The 22,237-nt window shown below is 45.6% G+C and overlaps 1 protein-coding gene across 1 annotated transcript in view; it reads right to left on the reverse strand.

Moving 5' to 3' along the window:
• PAX2 (paired box 2) overlaps positions 1-22,237 on the reverse strand; it is an 81,110-nt gene that overhangs the window by 34,272 nt on the left and 24,601 nt on the right. Inside the window, exons 2-3 of the mRNA XM_082002132.1 lie at positions 17,278-17,363; positions 15,070-15,189 (exon numbers count right to left, since the gene is read on the reverse strand). Coding sequence (XP_081858258.1) covers positions 15,070-15,189; positions 17,278-17,363 — 206 coding nt within the window. The remainder of the gene's footprint in view (positions 1-15,069; positions 15,190-17,277; positions 17,364-22,237) is intronic.

A 22,237-nucleotide genomic window follows, 5' to 3' on the forward strand; every position in this document is an offset into this window, starting at 1 on the left:
CCGAGGAAGAGTGAGATGTGTGCCGGTGCCTGACAGCTGGGGGCTGCAGTGCTTTTAATACAGGGGTTGTATATGACAGAGTACCTCAGATGGAGCAGGGATGGGCAGTGCAGCTTTAATGCAGGTCTTACATGAGCAAAATGGCAATGCTCAATGAGAACGTAAATGAAATGAATTGTGTGTGCAAATGTGTAATGAAGTGTGTACTCAGATCTGTCTTGGATTATCACAGGAGCATGCAAATGTGCATTTAAGGAAGTGAGTGTGTGTATGCGTATGAAAATCATATGTATTTACTACAGCATCCAAGTGTATGATTGCAAATTCGGCCCAGAGCATTGGGGAAACTAAGTCTGTACAGACTTAGGTTTGTACGTTTGTAATAATCAGCACATCCAGCTTTACTGAATACAGCAGTAAAGGCATTTCCAGGTGTTAGGCTGCAAGCAGCTGCCTCAGATGTGTGTACAACATGTACTACAGCACATGTGGGCATGCAGATGCAGCGTGTTAGCCTGGGTAGTCAAAGCTGGTGGCTTCTGTGCTGTCGTTGCAGCTTTGTGACCTTCGGGTGTGCTGGAGATGAGTGGACATACTCTGTTCTCAGACAGATTGTTGCAAACCCACAACAATTCCCTTACCTCAGAAAAGACACTGAGGATTTACACTGTTGTAATAAGGGACAGAGTGTGGGTCCAATATCTCTTACTAGGACTAGTAGGCTTGACTGTTAGCCAGGTAGAAATGCAGCTTGCCTCCAGGACCCAGTACACTTGCTTTGTTTGCGTTAGCAGAGTAGCAAGCAGCACTATCACACAGGGGGCCAGATCCTCTAGTTAGTGTAAATCTGTAAGTCTCTTGCATTCAGTGATTATACTGATTGATACATCCTGAAAGTTATCAGAAGGGTTATCCTGATTTATGCTGTAGTGGTGTCAACAATATTGCCTTTAGTGCAGAGCCCCCAAGGAGAGCTGCTGCTGCAAGGAAAGTGGGGTGACAGCTATGCTGTCCCCTCTGCCAGGGCACAAGATGTTCTTAGAATTATCATCATGACTTAGCTCCCTCCTCTCATCTTCCTAAGCTCATTTGTTGGGGAGCTACTTCTTGGCAGGATCCCCTTTGGTGAGCACATAAAAAAGGGTGGCTTTTGTTAGCTCCAAAGGACAGAAGCAACGCAAAAAATTACATCGCATGCAGCCCTAACTATGCTTGTTTAGAGAAACTGCTTGCATTTATGAAGTCTTTGGTGCGGAAAGCAGGGTTGCAAATGACTGCATCAGAGCGACAGTAAAGGCCATTAATTTCCTGTTATGTTTTCCTGTGTTGGGGGCTTTATTAATTTAATTTTACACTGTCGAACAACAGCGAGCGCTGACACTGCCACACTCGGAGGGTTTTTTTTTTCTCAAGCAGTGCTTTGCCTGACATGCAAATCAACACTGCTATCAGGACTGCTAGAGACAAGGGAGGGAGCACAGAGCTGGGCTGTCCACATCCAGCCCCATATCCCAGTTTCTGGGAGATCCCTGAGATTCCAGTGGAGCACATTGGCACCTGAGAGGCCACCAGCGCTAGGGCTCAGAAGATCTGGATCAGGCCATGGACACCTCTAATGCACAGTCTAGAAAATATGAATTCCTCTTTAGCCTGCTGGGTTCCATTGGCTTGGTCCCCCACTAACATGCCTCTTAACACCTCCTTTGCTTTCCCTTGCTCTAGACTCTCCCTTCCTTTCATTCCACCTTATTTCCCCCTCATACACACCTTAACCTTGCAAGTCAAAGGCGGCTGTGCCTGCCCCTGAGCCAGATGCTAGTGAATCATGTTGTTGGAAGCTCTCTGAGTCAGCACTAAACCAGTGCTCAAGCAGAGTGTTTTTAGAGCTGCCATTTTTGACATGCCATAAAACAAAGGCTCCAATCACTCAGAGTCATTAAAATTCCTGTGGCATTTTTTGCAAGAGTGCAGACATTAACCTGGCCGTCCTGAACAAAATCCAGCCTGAGTGATTACCCACAGCATATCTTAATTCTCCCGTGGTTTCATTTGGACATGGCACAGCAAAATTTCACTGTTGATGCTCTGTATTGTTCAACATCTGCCATGATCCACCCGAGAGTCAGCCACATTTCAGTAGTAAATGAGATCTTCAGAATGGGAAGGTTAATAAACAATGTATTATACAGGATGGGTAATTGCAAAATGCCATGCAATGAAAGAGCTACAGGCTTGCGATAGGCTGCAATCTGCTTGGACTGTCACCATGCAAACTCTTTTTTTTTTGAATGCTCATTCCTATAATAACTGTAAATCATTAGTAGAGTATTTTGGAATCTTTCTGCATGAGGTCATGTAAAGGCCCTTGCTGGTATATGAAGGAACCTACACTGATATGACCTCTATCAGATGTATGTTGGAGGTATGTTTGAAATTGTAAGAGGAAGTCCCCAAACAAGAGGTGGCCCAGTTATGGGTAGCAATCAGTTTCACAAACAAGAGAGGGTTGTACAGGGAAGATCCGTAAGTATCTTTGAGGATTAGCTAGTGGGGTATTTTTTAATTTGCTGGGATTTATTAAAGTTGTCCCAAACTCTAGGATACTTCTGACCTGCTTGCAAAGTCAACTCTTCTGTTTAAGGCCTACCTCTTCTCACACTAGATGCCAAAAGCCAAAGCAAAAAAACAACAGTTCCTTTGGGAAATCAAGTATGGAAGTGTACCTGTCCTTTGTAACAGCCTTTTCTAAAGCATCTAAGAGAGGACTAGGGGGTACTCAAGACTTGATGGACATTTCATACACAATAACTACCTCATTAAGGTTTAATGAGATGCCTACAAACCTGTTCTGATGCAGATCCCCTAGCTTAAAAGCAGAATAACACCTCTGAGCTACCAAAAAAGGCAGAGCCAGTGAGAGAAAGAAATCATGACCTACTCCACATTCACGTGGAAACAGTGATACCCATGACCTAGCTCCTGTTCTGGCACTGTGTTCCTGTGTGTTTTCCTGTAGCTGTTGACCTGTGTGGGAAGAGGACTTTGTACCTTGAACCTGATGGGATGTAAGCAGTAGGATGCTTGGATGGATGAAGGAAAAGCAAAGGAGAAATGTGGACTTAGGCATTGTTTTTAGGTCCCTTGACAAAACTCTGACATTTTAAAGGGCCTTAAAATGGGCATGAATTGCATCTGACACCTATTCAAAGTGTCCTTTCATGTCAGATAGCCATCTGTAACTGCTTCTTTCAGGCCATCTACTGTTAACAGAGTTGTCCTCCATATGTAAGGTCTTAGAGCTTAGCCGAGCCTCCACAGGCCAACACAAAATGCTGTTTGTCTTGCTTGGTAGCCACAGAGGTAGCTGGAGGAAATCCAATATTCCCTGAAAGTGTCCTAAAATGTTCACAAACTGCATTTTTCTTTAATGCAAGTTTTTGTGGCAAAATTAAGCACACTGGGGATTTTTTTCTCTCTCTCCTCTCCACTCTAGTCACCTCCCTGCCCCTTCATGTATCCAGCCAGGATTCTCACAGGCTAATCACCTGGTGAGATCTTGTTGCTTCCCCCCCGGGATCCAGTGAAACAAGGCTGGAGGATCTGATGTTATCACTTAGGGAAGCAAAGAGCTCCTGCTTTCCTTCCAAAGAGCAGCAGCCCCCATTTTGGGCAGAGGAGGGGTTTCTCTCTGGCCCTGACTGAGAACAAGGTGCTTAGTATCTTCCTTTAGTACAAGAAGACACACCTCTATAGGAATGATTTCCATCTATGAACAGCAAGCGATGCTTAACATTACATTGAGGTAGACTTGGAAGTGCAGAGATAGCCAAATTAGGAGCTAATTGGTGCACTGGGGATTGACTGTTGGGCCCCCTTGGCTGTTGGGATGTGATGGGAAAGAGAAAGGAAGGAGAGAGCAGGAGCCGTCCTCTGCCGATGACTCTCTAAAGGTTGGGATTCCTGAGGCCGCTGCTGTCTAGTGCTGTCAAGGTCAGCAGGTTCGGGTTCACTGAACGGTCAGGATGGTTTGAATTACTGGCACTGCCTGCCAATTCCTCCGCTGATCGTGATCTGTCTTCCAGCGCCGGCTGCGGGATGCTGTTCTCTGGCCATGTGCTGCGCACCGTGTGGGGCACAGGGAACGTCAGAGAGGCAGATGCTCTCGTTAAAAAGATAAGTTTTTAGGAAGATTTAAGGAGCCAAGGCAATGCCAAAGAAAGGCACATACTCCATGAGCTGAGCACGTGGAGACCAGGCTTCCGGAAACAGCAGTTCCGATCCATTTTTCTTTTACCAGGAGAACTGCCCCCTGCAAGCTTCTGCCTTTCATGAAGTTAGGAGAATGGCTTGAACGGGGCCTAGCAAACCCTTATGGGGTGAAAAACCAGTCAGTGAAGATTTCTGTCCAATTCTATATAGGTAGAATGCTTAGTGAGCAGAGACTAACGTGCGGGTCTTTATGTAAACCACACTGCTAGGACATTTTCTCCCCAAACAAAAGTAGCTGTGTGGCCAGGCTAAAGGGCAGGGGTAGTCAGGCACGTTCCTACAAGGCTGTCTGCAGAGAGCACCAGAAGGTGCTCAGAAAGCTGCCTGCCAGCATGTACCCCAGCAGGCAGGCTTGGAGCCACTGAAAGGGACCTCACCAGAGCAGATGGGGAGAAGCCGTGTCTGCAGGGGTGTGAGTATGCACAGGCAGGCTGCTAGTGTCACAGACATGTGCCTGGGGTGGCGTCAGTGTGCGGCTGGGTGCCTGCGTGTGTGTACACTGTACACATGTGCTTTCCAAGCACCCATAGCAGCAGTGGTAGCAGAAATAAGCATGTGAGAAAGAGCATGGCAAGAGAGAGCAACAAAAGACAATCGGAAGAGGACTGGGGGCTGTGTGGAAGTAGTGTCCAGTGTTTGTCTTTGACATGAACATCTCCACAGGCATCATTGACTGGCTTTCAGTGGAGTTGCACTACAGAAAAATCTGGCCCTCTCAGTCCATAAGCTAGAGTGCTTAGTTTTGCTTATTCTAAGGTTTGTCGTGTACCTCTGTGAGTCAGTTAGCTCCTGGGTGCAGGCAGCTACACGGGCCTACAGCTATGTATACGTAGCTTTCATACTCACACCTCTGCTTCTGCCTACCACACACATTTCTACACCTGGAGGAAACTTGGGGCAATGCTGAGAATGGAGCTGCAAGGGGCCACCCATAGTGCCCAAAATGAGGCCTCTTGCGCAGCACTCAGCGCTTACCAAGACATGGAAAAGATCAGGGTTAGCGTCATGCGATCTCCTCTGTAAAAGGGAAGCCCCCGTCTCCTCTGAGCTCAGCACAGGTATTCTAAGCAGGTTCCCTATGTGGTCGCTATGCATTAGGAAGTACATTGTGCCTACCATCACCTCTGCTCTTGACTCCTCTCCCAGTTCCCTCTTCCACCGCAGAGCAATGGGCTCTGGCAAGAAGGGTCAGGGACAGTGCCCAGCATCATGCTGGTTTACATTAATGAGATACACACAGTGTAATCCAGCAATGGAGTCAGCTCTACAAAAGGAGGTAATAGCAGGCTGCCATGAACAGAGCAGCTCAGGTAATTGGTTTATCTATCTAGAAGCAGTAGTAGCAATCTCTGCACAGACAGAGTAGCAGTAAAGTCTCTTCCTTAAGGCTATTTCCTTTGTCTTTTCAATTGCTTGCACATCCATGTGAGAGAGAGAGAGAGGAAGAGAGAGAGAGCTAGAGAGAGAGAGGGAGAAATGTTAATTTGTGAATTAATGGCTTTTCTCAGCGGAATTGTAAATTCAAATGTCACCTCACAGGGTGACACTACGCTGGGCTGCTGAAGAAGCAATGATAAGATCCCCCCCACATCCCCAAGCCGACATATACCCATGCCCCTCCCCTCCCTGAAAGATAGCTACGGAGTGGAACATGCTACTTTTAATTTGCAATAACACCACAGCAGAGGGATGCAAGAATGACTGCTTTCCGACCCTCCCTTCCACAACAAGCCGGGCCACATCTTTCCCTTTCCACCTCTACCTCCTTCCACCCCCTCTTCAACCCCTCCCACTTTAAACTGAGTCCAAGACAACACATTATCTCAACTCCCCCCACCCCAAACTAATCAAAGGATGAGCTAAGGGAGGGCTCTTTAGAACGGATGCCTCTGCAACCCTCTCCTTTCCTGCAATAATCAGGTGAATTAATGACCCTGAAGTTAAAGTAAGCACTGATACTCAGGCGTTGTGCAGCATAGGGGAGAAAGCCTTCATTGTTTTCGAGCAGGAGGCGGGCAGCAGCGAGGGAGATTCATGGATGGAGATTGAATATGCAATTTTCTTTCACCTTGCCAAGAGCTGCCCCTGGGCTGTGCCTGGCCTAAATTTTTTTTTCCTCTTGCCATCTCTGCCTTATCCGGCCCTCCCACCTCCCTTCCATTCTTTCCAGAAAATTACCTTCAAAATTGATTTCCACTTTTACAAACAAATATAATGGGAACATGAGGGGGAAAAAAAATCTTGGGCTGTGATGAATTAGGGCTGTCAGGTGCTTCCAAGTCTCCTTTGTTTTTGTTTTACTGCCCGTTAGGTTCTTTGTTTTTCCAGCAACTGGGAATAGTGTCCCTGCCCACACAGTCCCTATGGTCCACGGCTACCATCACAGGATATGTCCATCACCTGATGTCATCACTGTGTTATCCCTGCTCTCCATCACTGTAATGCAAACACCCACTGCTAACAGACTGCCCCAGTCCTTCACACCAGGATGCAACTGATCTCCTTATGGAGACACTGCATGTCCCACACTGCCGGTGACCTGGCTCCTACAGCTACCATACAGGTCCACTGAGTTGCCTCAGATCTTCATCACCCTGCTCCTCCTGTTCCCCTTTGCCTTATTCAGCTGATTCTTGATGGAGATTTTCCAGCTCTTCCTGTTCTGATAGATCAGCCTGGATCATTGGCATGTCACCTTGATCCCTCTTGTGCCTCAGTGCCATGTCACCTGGATTCCATAGCAGTATTGTCCTTATTTCTCATTGCTATGTCACTTGACCCCAAAACAGTGTCATCCCGATCTCCCACTGTCATGGCACCCTGATCCACCAGTCTCATGTCCCATTGCCATGTCACCAACAACCCTCTAAAAACACCATTTGCCTGCACATTGCCAACTACTCCTGATCCCTTTTGCAGTCTATTCCGGCATCCACTGTGCATTAACCCAGGATCCTCATGGATCCAGGCACCATGCTCCCCCTGACTCCCACTCTTTACATCCATGAAAAAATGTAACAGTCACCTCCCTGAATGTGGGCAGAATCAGTGTGCAGCTCAACTAGAGTGAACAAGAAGATGCAGAGAGAGACAGGCACCAGCAAAGCTAGGGAGCAGCCTCTGCACAGGTGAACACACGGAGCAGGCAGGGATGCTCGGAGGAGTTGTAGCTGACTCCTGCTGACACATTAGCTGCAACAACCCCTCCCAGGAATGAGTCAAAAAGTGGAAGGAGAAGACCTAACCACAAAGTAAATACCCATAAGTAAACAGTCAGCCAAGCACACATTCACAGCACTCACACAAATAAATTCAAAGAAAAGCTCTACGCTTAAGTAAGACTCACAAAACGTAGCCAATAACATTTAAAGACACAAGAATGCAAACTGGGACACAAGAAGTACTAATGCAGGTGCATGTCAATTAAATGTAATTTCTATATAAACAAATAACTTACAAAAATGTACATACACTAACTAAATGAAAACCTGGAACTCAAAGAAATTTCCTTAAATTCACATATACAAAATTAAATCATGTAAACAAATATACAAACTATTTACATAAATAAACAACCTTCACACGGGCAAGAACAACTGATATATATATACACAACGTACACACAAATATATAACCCCAATGCAAATACACGTCTGTACAAGCTATATACAGAAGTGCACAGCACTAACAGGCTACATATTCATATTCAGCAACCACAAAGATACAGTGATACTCCAAGTATGTAACAACACATACACAGAGAATATACATACAAATATACAACATTCACATATATTCTCAAAATGTGAATACAAATACCTGGCATTCATAGAAATACATAGCACTAGTGCTGAGCCATATATGCCCAGACATCCATATGATCCACAGTATGCATACTCCTACTAGGCAATATTATACACAGCTTAACATACACATTTTCCAGGTCTCCACAGGCATGCACAAAAATACGGGTCCAGCCTGCCACTCACCCCAGTACATAAGCACAGATAAGTAGAAACCAGTGATCCTAACACAGAAATACAAAAAACAAACAGGCATGCATTCCTAGAGACACAAATACACCAGCAGAGACGCGCACAAATGGAGCTGAAGCCAGACCAGCTTGTCTTCAGATAGCACCAAACCCTGCAAAACTGAGCAGCACTGTAAGCTTTAGAAGCAGAGCATTCTGTCCAAACTGCTTTCTGTGATGTAAGCTGTTAACTCTCCCTTACCTGAAGTCCTCCTGAGCAATGCGTACCCCCCAATCCCTCAGGATGTGCGCAGACACACACATGCACATATATACTGTCTCTCTTGCTTACAGATTGACCTTGAGATTCGTGGGGCAACAGCCCACATTTCTGACAGTGCTGTGCTGCTTATGCGTTGCCATCTCTTTTATCCAGTCTCCCCCTCCTCTCTTTTTCCACACATACTCTCCCTTTTCTGACCATCCTCCTGCAGTTTATACTAAAGATGTGCCTTTCTTATGTCCTCCTAGAAGTCCTCACCAGCCAAAGACCCTCAGGAGGGAGAAGTGGATGGCTGCTGACAGTAAACTCCCTTTTCAATTTACATTTTCACCTAGAATGGAAGGGAGTGTTACCTACACTTGTGTGTATAGACACAATGAGCCTGGGCGTCCCCCAGGACCACTGCTGTTTACAGAGATACACCATCACTGCAAGCTGGCAGCCGCTGGAAACTCAGCCACCCTGCATGAAAAAACACGGTCCCGAGGGAAGGTAGGAGGAAGACACTGTGAAAGTGTGAAACACTCCAGAAACTGCTCACTCCATGTGCACAGCCATAAACTGCTGGGTGCACACCCCACAACTGTGTGTGATGGTTGGAACGTGGGGTTAGCACCTGAGGCAATGTAACTGCATGTGTCTCCAGTGTCATTTAGACTATTGCTGACCTGCAATAAAGCAATCTCATAGAACAACGCAAACACATCAGCTGTGGTGACAAGAAATCACAGCATGAAACAATGCAGCCACACTACAGACAGTGCTGTTGTGTCACCCGCAGGGGTCTAAACACACTCTGTTGTCTTCAACGACACAACGGTTTTGGGAGAACAGAAATACACCTAATATGCACAGAGAAGAACATACACCAGGTGCCATGACACAGTCAAGTGGTATGACTCACTCGTACTCTTTGCAAACATATGCAGGCAGCATAAGAAAACAAATATATTTCCCTACAGGACTGTTCAGAGCTAGACCTCTCTGCACTAGTACAACTACAGCACTGGTAAAGCATCATCATACTGGAGATGACAGCATAAGCATGCTGTATGTCCTGAAACAACCCCAATATGCTGTGGAACAATATGGTCATACTTCGTGGAAACACACAATTCTCAATGCAGTGCTGCAGTGACGTAGCCGTATTGACTTCACTCTCATGGCCAGGTGACAGTCTGCTGTCAGTCAAGACATTACATCAGCTGCAGTAACAACTATATGAATTGCAATGACAGTACAGTACAGCCTGCACCAGTGTACCAACAATTACCACATTGAAACAACCTTACTGCATGCAATGATGCAGACATACTACCAGAAATAATTCACAGCCACCTCTGTGAAGAGTGTAACAGCCTTGAGTATAATGGGGCAGCATAGCAAGCAGTGATACACTTAATCTCATCATTAGTGTCACAAACCCACAACCTATAGTGATACAGTTACAACAACATGACAACCACAGCCACACTGCCTGCAAGCACATACTGATGCCACTGACAATGACACAAAGTCACCTGAAATGTCACAACCACGTCTCCCAAATTATATTATCATCGCCACTCTGAACAACACAAATGGGATCATACTTGCAGTGGCACACTCAGCTGCTGTGTATCTGCTCAAAAACTCAGACCTTCTTAAACACTTTACGCATCTCTCCTGTCTGCACTACTTTCCACTTAAACAATTGAGTTCAAAATTTTCTTCAGGACAGTCTATGTCCTGGGGCAGTATCTAAACAACCAACTTTCAGGACTGGGACTGTTGTGGATCTCCCTGCCTCACACTTCACCTGAAGGAGTAATTTCTACTTTCCCAGCAGGAAAATGAGATCAGGGCCAGGTAGGAAAATCCCCAAGCTGCGCACTGTCACAACCCTGCCCTGCAGTCAGAGTCCTCCCATTTGGAGTGAGGGAAGAGAAAACCACCTGTAACAAAAGCAGTGCTTCTCAGTAAAGGGTGTTGTGGTAATAGCAGTCAGAACATTATGCGTGCAGTACCAAAAAGATGTGCAGTGATGCTGCCCATCCTGCAGCTAAGGACTAGCAGTGCAAATGCTCCTGCTGCTAGTAGGCAACACCCTACTCTGCATAGCTCAACCCCATTTTCAAGAGTACAGTGAGCCACCTGCACTGATACAGTTAACACTCTTTGGAAAACACCACCAGACCTGCCAAAATGTTAGTGACCCATTACTATCCCCCTGCACTGACACAGACCTGTATCGCTTACTTCCAGGTGAAGAAAGGAAAGGAGGAACTTCTACCTTGTCAGGTTTGCTCCCTCGTCTTTGCTGAGGATTACTTCACTGCAAACAGCCCGAGTACTACTGCCATTTACAGTAGCAATCACTCCGTCCCCTCCTCTCCCACAAACCTACTGCTGATATTAGCACTGATCATACTAACAAGCCTGTGGGTTTTATTACTACTGATACTAATAATACTGGACACATTATGTCTGCTCCCGCCAATAACAGGCTGCAGATATGATCCCTCCTAATGCTGATAATACTGGGGGATATTATCTCGGCCATTGTCGGCACTGCAGATATTATTGCCAGTAATGCTGTCAAATACTACAGATATTGTCAGGGACCAAGATTGATAATGCTGAGATTCTTACGGCACCAGCCTCACTGGAACACAAATCCCAAATGAGAATTTGGGTCTATAGAGGAAGTCTGTTTGTGGCCTGCTATTGAGAGAAAGAGCTATTTCTAGTAAGAGTGGTTTTGTAAAGATCCCAAAAGTTTCACCCAGCTGCAGATGCTGTGGTATGCAGGGAACAGTTTGAAACATTGTTTTCATATTATCTCATTATCTGTCTGTCTATCCATCCGTCTATCTATCTGTCTTTCCCTTTTTCCCCATGTCTCCTTTTTTCTTCTTATGCAGTGCTCAAGACTACAGTATGAATGATACTGATTTTTTGTTAGTGCCTCTGGGTCACCCCAAGTCTCATCCTTTTAGCGGTAAAACAGGGGCCTATGGAACAACAGAAATATTTTAATATTATTTTTCGCCTTTATCCTTCTGGACTTTGTATTGCTGCTCCTTAATCTGACAATGACCCTGCTGAGCTTGGCCTGCCATCACAGCATAGTACAGCATTAGGATCATCAAGAGTCCGGAATTCCTGTTTCCAGATGCAGCTTGATACTGCAAGACCCTCAGTGGTCTTGGGAAAGTCATTACATGCTGCAGGGCCACTTCTGCCTCTGGAAGATGGTTGGTGTAAGTGGTGGGGAAGGTCAGAAGGAAATTACAGTGACATTGGCTGTGCCCGTAGGCTGCAAGAAATGGCACACACTGTACTACACAAGTGGTGGTGAACTTTTTTAGCCAAATTATTTTCAAAATCGTAGGAGACCAACCCTCTGCGTTGTCTAATCTGTCACTGAAGTCAGAGGGTTTACAATCACTGGTCAAAAACAGAAACAAAAGGAATACATGGTCTTAACAGGGAAAATCCTGACCATCCTTCCTAGACACTCCCCTGAGAAAGACACACTGAGTTTTGAGGAAAGACTTGTGATCTGACAGTTCCTTGTTGTGACTAGGTAGACACTCAGAGGTACCTCCCTGCTAGCTCTCTCTCAATGCCATAGTCTTCCCAGGCCACCCTTGCGGTTGCAACCAGCACGCTTGGTAGGGTGGGATTTCCCCTCTTCTTTCTAACTCCCTGCGAGGGACACACCTGGCTGTCAGCGTCCATCGCTGAGCCCACCTCATGCATCGTCTGGCTCCTTCTGTCCAACTCGGGAGTTCTGCTACATCATCTTGACACATAATTATCTCTCCCCTTCTTAATCATCTGTGCTACTGCTTAATGTAGGCACCAGCTGCAGCAAGGAGGACCTGGGGGAGGGGGTATGCTCAGATAGAGGCTCCTCTGTCTTTCTCCCACCCTGTTCCCCCCAGCCATCACCGAGGTTGCTAACAAGGTTTTCAGAACCAGGGATTCAGGAGCAGCTTGGTGCATGCCCCCATTCTGCTGAACTGCATTCCTCACAGAGGAATCCTTGCAGCAGAGCTGGTCCAACAGAGCAGAAAGAAAGAGAGAGCAGTGCTGCTGCTTCTGCCTCCTTTAGAGAAGAGCCACCCCCAAAATGCTGGGAAAGTAGATGTGCATTGGGAGCTCATAAGGGCTTTTCAACGTGAGAATAAACCCTGCAGTTAAGATACTGCAACAAAACAGTGCTCAGAAGCTCTGGGAAATACTGAGAAGGTGTATACATCCAACGTGAGCACAAAAGAATATCTGCACTGGATTTTTTGCCTGGATTTCCTAATCCCCATCTCAGCTAGGAACAATAAGAGCCCTCAGAGCTACAGGGGAGATTGCCCAGGAGTGAGTGCAGGTCACTGGCTGCGCAAAACTTCCCCTTGGACCATTCTAGCCTTAGGACCCAACCCTGCAAAGTGATGATGTCTTTCAGCATATCTTAAGGCCAGTGTGAGCCCAAATAACTCAATTCTTGGCTAGGGGTGTTCAGCAGCTGGCGGGGGTCCCATGTGAGGTTTCTCTGGGACAGGAGCATGACATCTCCCTGCATCAGGTATCTGTGATGGCAGGATGAAGGCTGTTCTCTAAGACAGTTGCAGCTGTGTCATGTAACTGTCACCTAAAACTCTGAGAGCTAAAGGCAAGCAATGTCTCCAGGATTGTCTGGTACCTTTTTGATTCCTAGTGGGATATGTGGGGTCTTGGCCAACAGCAGGGAGTTGCACAGTGTTGCTTGCCCTTCATAAATCAAATCTGGGATGAATTAAGGACAGAGAGTTGTTCTTGCTGTCAATATATCATTGTGAAGTGTCTTAGATGGATGCTTGGTTGTTTCTGTGTTTAATTGTACTGCTCCAGAAAACCTCAAGTACTGGGGCTGGAGGTGACTGTGTGGCTGCATCTAAAGTGGGATGATCTTCCTAGGTATTTGGAAAGACTAGCCGCTAAAACCAGATTGAACGGCTTCATTTCAAAATGAGATATAGAGGCACCATGTTGAGAGCTGGTGATCGCCACACTGGACTATATAACAGGGGTTCACAAAAACACCAAATAACTGCCAAGAGATTTGCACAACCATTAGAGAAACTTGTCACTCTCTTTGAAATGTCACTATTTCCTCTATATGTAATGATGGGAAATGCTGGAAGGGTTTGCAATGTTTACAGTCTCTTATTCCTGACATTTTTTGACTTTGAGACATTGACTTAGCCCTTCCATTGCTACACTTTTCTCTTAGCTGGGCCCTACTGCCATCTAGCTGGGAAATGGATCTTCCTCTGGGGCCTGATCCAATTTCCAAAAACATCAGCAAAAATCTTCCCATTTGCTTTAATAGGAGCTGGATTGGGTCCTTGCCTCTAGTTTTACTTAGTACTAGGGGGAAAAGAGTCACAATGACTGCCTTTTTCCTTGTGATTATTGTGTTTATTTGGATAAAAAACTTACAGATGTGAACCTCACCAGAACCAATGCTGAGAAAATTTCTAGTAAAACCACAAAATGCAGCATGTCTTTCAGGAGAGCTTTCTCTTCTCGCCACGTATCACAGAGAAACCTGGTATTCTTTTGCACTGCACAGCCTTGGGGTTACAGCACACTGAGCCACCTGTACTGCTAAAAGGTCCCCTCACACAACAAGCAACAGTGGAAAACAACATACTGAAGGCAGGGCTGAACCAAACAAACAGGCCAGGCACTACTCTTAGAAAAGTTCACCTTCTGGCCCTCAATTTTTTAATGCATCAAATTAAAAGAGCAAGATTTATGAAAAAAAAAGTTTACAAAGCCACCATAAAAGCACCAAGACCTTACCCACCCCTCCTGACTCAGTCTATCTAGACCTGAGGCTCCAGCTTTGGCTCATTTCAGGATTCACTTTGCCCTGAGTCCTTCCCAGCAGGTGGGCAGGAAAAGGAGATAGCTTAATCCTAATTCCTTAGAGCCCTAGCGAAAGGCTTAAATAACAACCTTAGGGCCACAGTACTCAGAAGACCTCCTGTTCTGCTTTCAGACTGTTGCAAGCATGGCAGTTCTGCTGTGGTAGATGCTAGAACTGGGCCCTTACGACCACCAGCTAATGTAGCTCATGGCATGTCACAGGGCAGGAACTTTTTCGCAAGGGGAATGGAACATAACTCCCACATTGCTGGTGCTTCTCCGAGATGGCATTTTGTTTGAAAACGAGTGAGTTGGGGAAACCATGTTTACCCGCAGTTCAAAGTCCGGGCACCTGCTGGCACCTGGGGAGTTCAGTTCCAGCCATTTCCAGCAGTGAATGAACTTGGAATCAGCTCCAGCAATGGAGACGGCTCTCTGCCTGCCGAGCAGATGTCTGGAGACACAGCCTGTCATGAAAGGGTCTCGGAAGAAGAGCATTCCAAGCCAGCAGGGCAGTGGCGGGGAACTGGTCTCTGTTGCTAAAACTGATCTAGCCCCTGGAGCAGCTGCAAACCTTGGCCTGAAATTGGAGCCTGTACATGGGGACAAAGAATATAAAAGGGAGGATGAGCTTCTCCCCTCCCCCTACCTTCATCACGTTTCCTCTTCTCGCCATTCGACCGAGGAATCCCCAGGATCCCGTTAATGGAGTAAGAGCCCACTGGATCATTGGAGGCACTGGAGACGGGAGGGGATGCTGTGCTGGGCACTGGACAAAAGGAAAAGGGAAAAAGGGCCATGAGGAGAGCAGCACAGCACTCAGGGATCCCCCAGCTGAAAGCTATGCATGCCACCAGTCTCATAGGAAAGCCTGGGCACTTAAGAAGACTCCCAGTCTCTCACACTGAAGGACTCATAGCCGCTCTACTGCTAATGTTGCTGCATCCCAGCTTTGCCAGTCTGTTCCTATATCGTAGCTCCACAGCCTTCCAGTGCAGGGCCATTAATAACAAGCAAGTGTGTTCCGTCAAGAAGCTAAACCTTGTTCAGAGGTTCAGGGATAAACCCAGTTCAGAGCAGGCTTCCCAGTGCATGCCATGGTAACTGAGTGCAATGCTGCATAGGCCACATTCTCTAGTAACTTCCTAGTCTATCCGTATTTTGTCATATCATTTCCTCTCAGCATTTTTACACCAGGACTACACATGTTCTATCTTAGCCAGACCAGCCTCTTATGTGTCCACCCAGAACACTCATTGAAAAATTACCTTCTTAGCATAGGTTAGAAGCACTTCAGTGTTGGGCCAATAAATTCAGTTCCCTACTACAACAAATGGTGAGTTGGTGATACATACTCCAACCCAGATTAATAAAAATCTAATGTCTTCCTTTTGCACTGACCAATGTCAACAGGCAGAGTCCTCCTGCCACTTAGGGCTGTCCAGGGTTGCTCATGAGTTTCCAATATATCATAAATGACAAGTCATCCAGATTAGAAATGATCACTTCATGATAATCAGGGCTTTAGAGTAGAGAACAAGTAGAGCTATGCATCCAGTAGTCATGCCCATTATGTCCCAGCATGTCCCGGTAATGGGGAGAATATCCTAATTCTCTTATAGGCCACTACCCACCATTCAGCTCATAAAGCACTGACGTGACATAGTCAATACCTCCAATACATGCCTTCCAGGATGGAGCAGAACCTGTCAACACTATCCGATGTAGACCCACGCTTCCCAATACATCCCAGAGCAATGAGAGACTCCAGTAGCAGCACTCACAATCACTATCCCACCTCAGCCAATGCATTCCCTAGATATTGCACTACTTTTCCAAGAAGGAATAATATCTGCCATCTCCATCTGTTGTGGTCAGTGATTCCCAGTCCAGTGAACAAGTCCAGATTAAAAGGGCATCCAGAAATGCTCTTCCATACTGGCCCATTAATTTCATTGTGCTCCTGAGCACAGTTCACGTACAGGATTATATCTGCCAGCTCTGTCCCAAGTAGACCAGTACTTTCCAGTAAATGCTTGTATGGCAGCTGATTCTCAGTAACCAACAGTATCTAAGATAGTGTCTTAGGCCACAGATAATCCACTGTATTTCACAGTATCCCAGAATACTGCATGTTTTTTCCTGTTCTGAATTGTTACTGGATAAAGCTATGCTAGCGACAGCAGATCATACAGCCCACAGAGACATCAATGAAAAGTACCTCATCACACATCTAGCACAGTACCTTTAAATGCAACCAACTAGGAGACATTTGGTCACTTTATTACAAGCCTCCATTTTCTGCTCACCCCGATAAACCCATCTCCCCCAGCAGAAGATGCATTTTCTCAGTGAAATGCACCCATGGGATACCTGACTGCAGAGCTAGAACAATGAAGAACTCAGTTGTGAGGCAACAGGAATATCTTACCCTGGTCTATGTATTACTAGCTTTAAGAAATAGATTGGTTCCAGCAAAGGGAGAGAAGAGAAATTGGGATAGAGAGGAGAAAAGATAGTGAGTAAGAAGGAGACAAAAGGTGAAGACAGGATAGTAGTAAATACTTCTCTCTAGGGAGGTGAAGGAGAGAGTGTGAATGTGAAATGGATGCTAAGGCAGAATCACTTTGGGCAGAGCCCTACCTTGGGCTGGTTTCTCTGCCATGATTCTCTTCTCTGCAATGCAATGAGGGGAATGAAGAACAGACACCTCTGATTTCCACTGAGGTTTCTTTTTCCCCACCCCCTCCACCCTTTTGGTCTGCTTAGCTTCTGCTTGTCAGACATTGTTCCCTCAACTAAGCTTCATCCTCATTTCCACTTGTGCTGTCACCACCCCTCCTGCCAGTCTTCTTACCGATAGTATGTCCTGGTGCAGTCACACCTGTCCCGCTCCCATCTGGTGTTGGGTGAAAAGGTTGCTGAACTTTGGTTCTGATGATCCTGGAAAAGAGCAAAAGATGTTCAGAACTGAACTGCAACTTCTCTGTGCCTTTGCACACCCACGATCCCAGCTGTTAGAACCTGAAGCCCCATCTGAGCTCTGAGTGCAGCAGAGTGGCTTCATTTGCCTTCTTGTGATCCTGATTCTACTGCTTTAATGATCCAGTTCCCAGAGAATGGTCCTTGCTCTGCTCTTGTCACCTTCTCCCCAAACTTGGGTATTCACTGCATAACTGTGGTACTCAATGAATGAGATAGGATCTCCTGTGTGTTAGCAACTCATTATCATTTATGATCTGATCTGCCAGCACGATCACAATGCCATCTTTGCAGCTAACAGAGCCACTGCTGGATTTACAAATGGTGTAGATTTAATTTTATTGTGTACCTGTCTGGCATAGAACTGAATACTTTGAACTGATGGAAGGCTTGCCCAAAGCCCTTGCCCTTCGTAAATGAGAAGGTGGGAGCAGAAGGCATCTGTAGGAAGTGCTGATGGGATACAGATCACCAGGAAAAAGAAGCTCTAGCAAAGAGGGCAAAAATTGGTGTTGATCAGGTAGTGAATGAACACAGTGTGGGAACCCCAAAAGATGCCTCAGTGTATGCTACAAAGCTCATAATGCAGCTCGGAATGAAAATAAACTGAACTGTAATTGTTTCTTGTTACATGAAATCTTTCACCGCTAGGTCACTGGTTTAAATCCAACTGTCAGTGGTGAAGGAAAGTCACTAGCACCTAGTACTTGACTGGCAGGGTCCCTGCCTACTGGCAGATGCTGGGTATCTGTGACTCAGGAATGACTGTCTCGCCAAGAAACTTGGCAAATAAGCCATGACCTGTGGAGGCCATGGAGACAAAATTCCTTTCTGAGATTAAAACGAGCCTCTCCAGTTAGGGTGAAGGCTGCAGATACTCTTCAGCCTGAGTTTCTGGAACTCTCAGCCCTGCATTATATTAGCTTTAACTTCACCTCAGAAATCTCTCCAGAAAGTGAAAGCAAATAACACATTCTCCCTGCCCACCCAAGAGCTTCCCATAAAGATTCGTTTTAAAGAATAAGTTGGCAAAACTGCAAAGAGCAAATGTGTGGCTAGTGGGCAGTATGGCAAAGATAGAGATAGGCAGAGGCATTGGGAGAGCATTTTTGAAAAAGCACAACTCCGAAGAGTGAAACCTTCTTAGGAAAAGAAAAGTATTTCAAAGCATATCACCTCAGCATGCTAGGAAACTCCGATACACACATGATGAATCCTGGGCAGTAGCTGGAGCAGCAGAGAGGCTGCCTGGGACATAGCTGGAGACAGGGAATGTCAAGGTCTAGCTGGGGATGGAGATTCATGTCCTCATCCCATATAGCTCAGTGGTACCAGGGCCCTAATCTATAGCTGCTGAGGACCTATACAGAAGGTGTCTGAGGGCCTCAGGGCCAGATTCTGAGGTCATGCTGATTTTCACTAGCTAGGGAGCTGATCTGGGAAGTCTGTGCTAGGGCAAATAATATAACTTTTTTCTTCTTTTCTGTTTTTTTCCTTTCTTTTCTCTCACATTCCCCCTAAAACCCCCTGAAGTGCCACTCTGGTTGTGTGAGTTTATTGATTTCCCCCAGCCCAGAGAAACAGAAAGAGGGGATGGGGTGCAGGCAAAGGGATGGAAATAGAAAGCTATAAATTATTTGTGACAGGAAAGCAATAGTGCCAGAGTGCTGAGCACAAGTCCCGTGTCACTATTAGATTCCTTTTAGCCTGATGACACTGTAAAAGAGGTTAAGTGTCTGATGGAATTGTACACCTTGGGGGCAGGGGCAGTCCAGGAGCAGAACAAGCCACAGAAAGCGGGTATATCAATTCTCCAGGCCAATAATATTCCCCTCATTGATCGCAACACAAAGTTCAAAAATCTCATTATAGCCAGGCAGACCTGGAACTTTTTAAAAATCAATAGAGTGATATAATGTATGTATACTTTGTATAAATGTATCTATTCATCCATCCATCCATCCGTCTATCCAAAATCTGCCTGAGGGTGTCTGAGTTAACCTACACATTATACTGTGTTATGTTCTATTGTAGTGTAGCATAGCGAAGATTTCCCCTGCAGCCTTGGATGACAAATTATGAAACGTCCTGTTAGCACTGAGGTGACGTCAGATGGTTGCATTCATACTGAGATATGACATCAGATTGGCCATAAGTACTGGAAGGTGGCCTCAGACAGCTCAGCTTCTACTGAGAGGAACCATAAGATGAGCCTAATTGTACTGAGATGGCCGATCAGGCTGTGCTGAATCATGCTGCATGAAAATTGCAAAGTTTCAGAAAGCCATTTAGAGTAAAAACAGCCTGTGAAATGATGGTGGTATAAAATGCCTGTCCAGATTGCTTCAAAAACCCAGTCAGGGGACAAAGAGGAAGGTTCAATTTCCTTCCCTGTTCACTTTGTGGTTTCTCAGCTGAGAATGCCAGTTAGTGCCAGTTGTGACTGTGTTTACTGAGATGCGTCCATTAGGAACTGGAATGAGACTCACCAGCTCATTCCACCGAGTAGCCGTCAGCTGGTAATGATTTTCGGTCACTACCAACCAGGGCCAGATTTCAGCTAGTGACCCAGAGGTGAAAGGCGCTGTTCAAAACATTCCCCTCCTAAAAATGAGACTGGTTTTATGTCAGGAGAAAGTGTCTGGAAACAGTAAGCAAAGGGGAGCAGTTCTGGTTGTGCAACCTCCAGTGGCTTGGGTCAAATAATTCCTGGCATCAAATGCACAGCGAATCTAATGAGGTCCCAGGTAGAAGGTATTTCCTATGGCTAAAAGAAGAGGTAGGTCATGAAGAGGCTCTCCCCAGCAGTGCTCCTTTGCCCTGCAGTCATGACTGAACTCTCGAGTTGTAAGGAAAGAGAAGAAATTTCAGGACCCTAACGCTCAGTACAGAATACAGCAGTGCATCTCCTGGGTCGGTTCTGTTAAGGACAGTGATAAACAGCAGGATAGCTAGGCATCACTGCTGCTGCTTTAAGAGGCTTCAAGTGAGTCTGTCCTACACGAGACCACCTAATGAAAGAGCAGATGAAAGATGAACAGAGCTGACCTGGTCCTGTAGCAACAGACGCAGCATAATAACGCTGTCTTTAAACTTCGGGATTGGTGAAAGCTTCTGACCCTTACTGGAGGCTGAAATACGCGCTAAGCCAGCTCTGCTGCCTCAAACCTAGGATTTCTGGATTACTACTGTGTAAGAGGGAGCAAAACCTTGATCACCTCCTGCTGCCTTTGATGGCTTGTTCTTGCCTCTAGACACTGGAGAGAGACAAGCCTTTTTGCAGAACTCTTCCTCAGCCCTTCCCAAAAGCAGAAGGGACACAAATCCAGGCACACCAGTCAGCAGAGCTGATTTCTTGAAGTAAATACTGGTATTTTCAAATGTCTGTCTTTTCTCAAAAAGAAATTGTCACTTTGGACTAAATTCATCCCTGCTCTGGGTGGAATTAGATGAATTAGAATTCCATCACAGTCAGTGACTCCAGTAACAGCATTTGTATTTAATTAGGGGCATAAACTGGTACCTACTGTAAATTCCCATTTTTCGTTTTCCAGTGGGAGGTTTTTGCACAACTTGCCTACTTTGAGTTTCAGAGAATATACACAGATTTAATACCTAACCTTCTGAAGTTTCAGCAACAGGACATTTATAGATCTTTGATTGCAGTAAAGCAACTGAACTTCATTTCACAATATGAATTTAATATGCAATATTATCTTAAGTAATGGCATATAATGTCATTACAGTACATAGTCTCATACTGTGAATTATACATCCATTCCTGGAATTCATGAGCTACCATAGCTGGTTTGTAGTAACTCTTTCTAGAGTTAATACTGTATACAGCTCCAGCTGAAACCAACTGCCTGTTTCCAATGCCTCTGACTTTCTTAAACGTTCAGCATTAGATCATGACTTTCCAATGTTTGATTTCTATTTCGTTATTTTCAGCAGCTTTAGTGGAATTCCTTCTGCTGATTCTGAATACAGATGGACGGAGAAAAATCATCTCTCCTGGTATGACTATTGTAACAAGCACTAATCAACTCTGGTCAAGAATGTAGAAAGAAGTATTAGAAGATAAAATTAGCTGAGCCATAGTCCTTTCTGAGAAGCAGAACTTTCTTTCACTCCTTGTAAATAAGCAAGTAAAAAAATCACTTCGGAACCTGTCCAGAGATTATTTGCTAAAAGAATGACAGATCATAGGAAATGTCCCTCGCTTCTCTGACATTTCTATACAAACTCTCATACAGCCTGACATATTCTGTGGTTTCTCCTCTCTTACTATTGCTGGCAGAGCCTTTAGACAGTATCTCAAATAAAAAATCATACTAGGGATGATCAGAAGGAGATGAGGTAGGTTTGAATCATCTGGAGTCCCAGTCTAGCACTTTTTTCAATCCTGGAAGAACAGAGTGAAGTTGCACTAAAGGAAAAAGTGGTGTACCCTGCTGCCCCAGGGAGACCCTGACACATTTCAGAAAGCACTGGTATCCTCACTTTGATCAGATTTCTTTGTCATGGATTATTTTTCAGAGTGGAAGGATACACTCAGCAGAGCACCAAACTCCTTGTAATTGTTTTGGAGTATTCATATTTTAAATGCTCCATATTAGAAGCACATTACAAGACCCCAGGGTGTGCATTACTGGGCAATTAAAGCGGTTCTTGGAAGGCTAACATTGCGAAGCTTCGGTCTTTTCTCTGCAGTGTGTCCAAGGGAGGCTGTGATGGCCAAGGAACACACGCCCCGCTGTGCCGCACTGCTTAATTAGCACAGGGCTGTACGGCTGAGCCACGGGCTGTGCCACGGTAGAGACAAGGCAGCCGGC

This window comes from Phaethon aethereus (genome assembly GCF_964289735.1).
Source record: "Phaethon aethereus genome assembly, chromosome: 7".
Taxonomy (NCBI): domain Eukaryota; kingdom Metazoa; phylum Chordata; class Aves; order Phaethontiformes; family Phaethontidae; genus Phaethon; species Phaethon aethereus.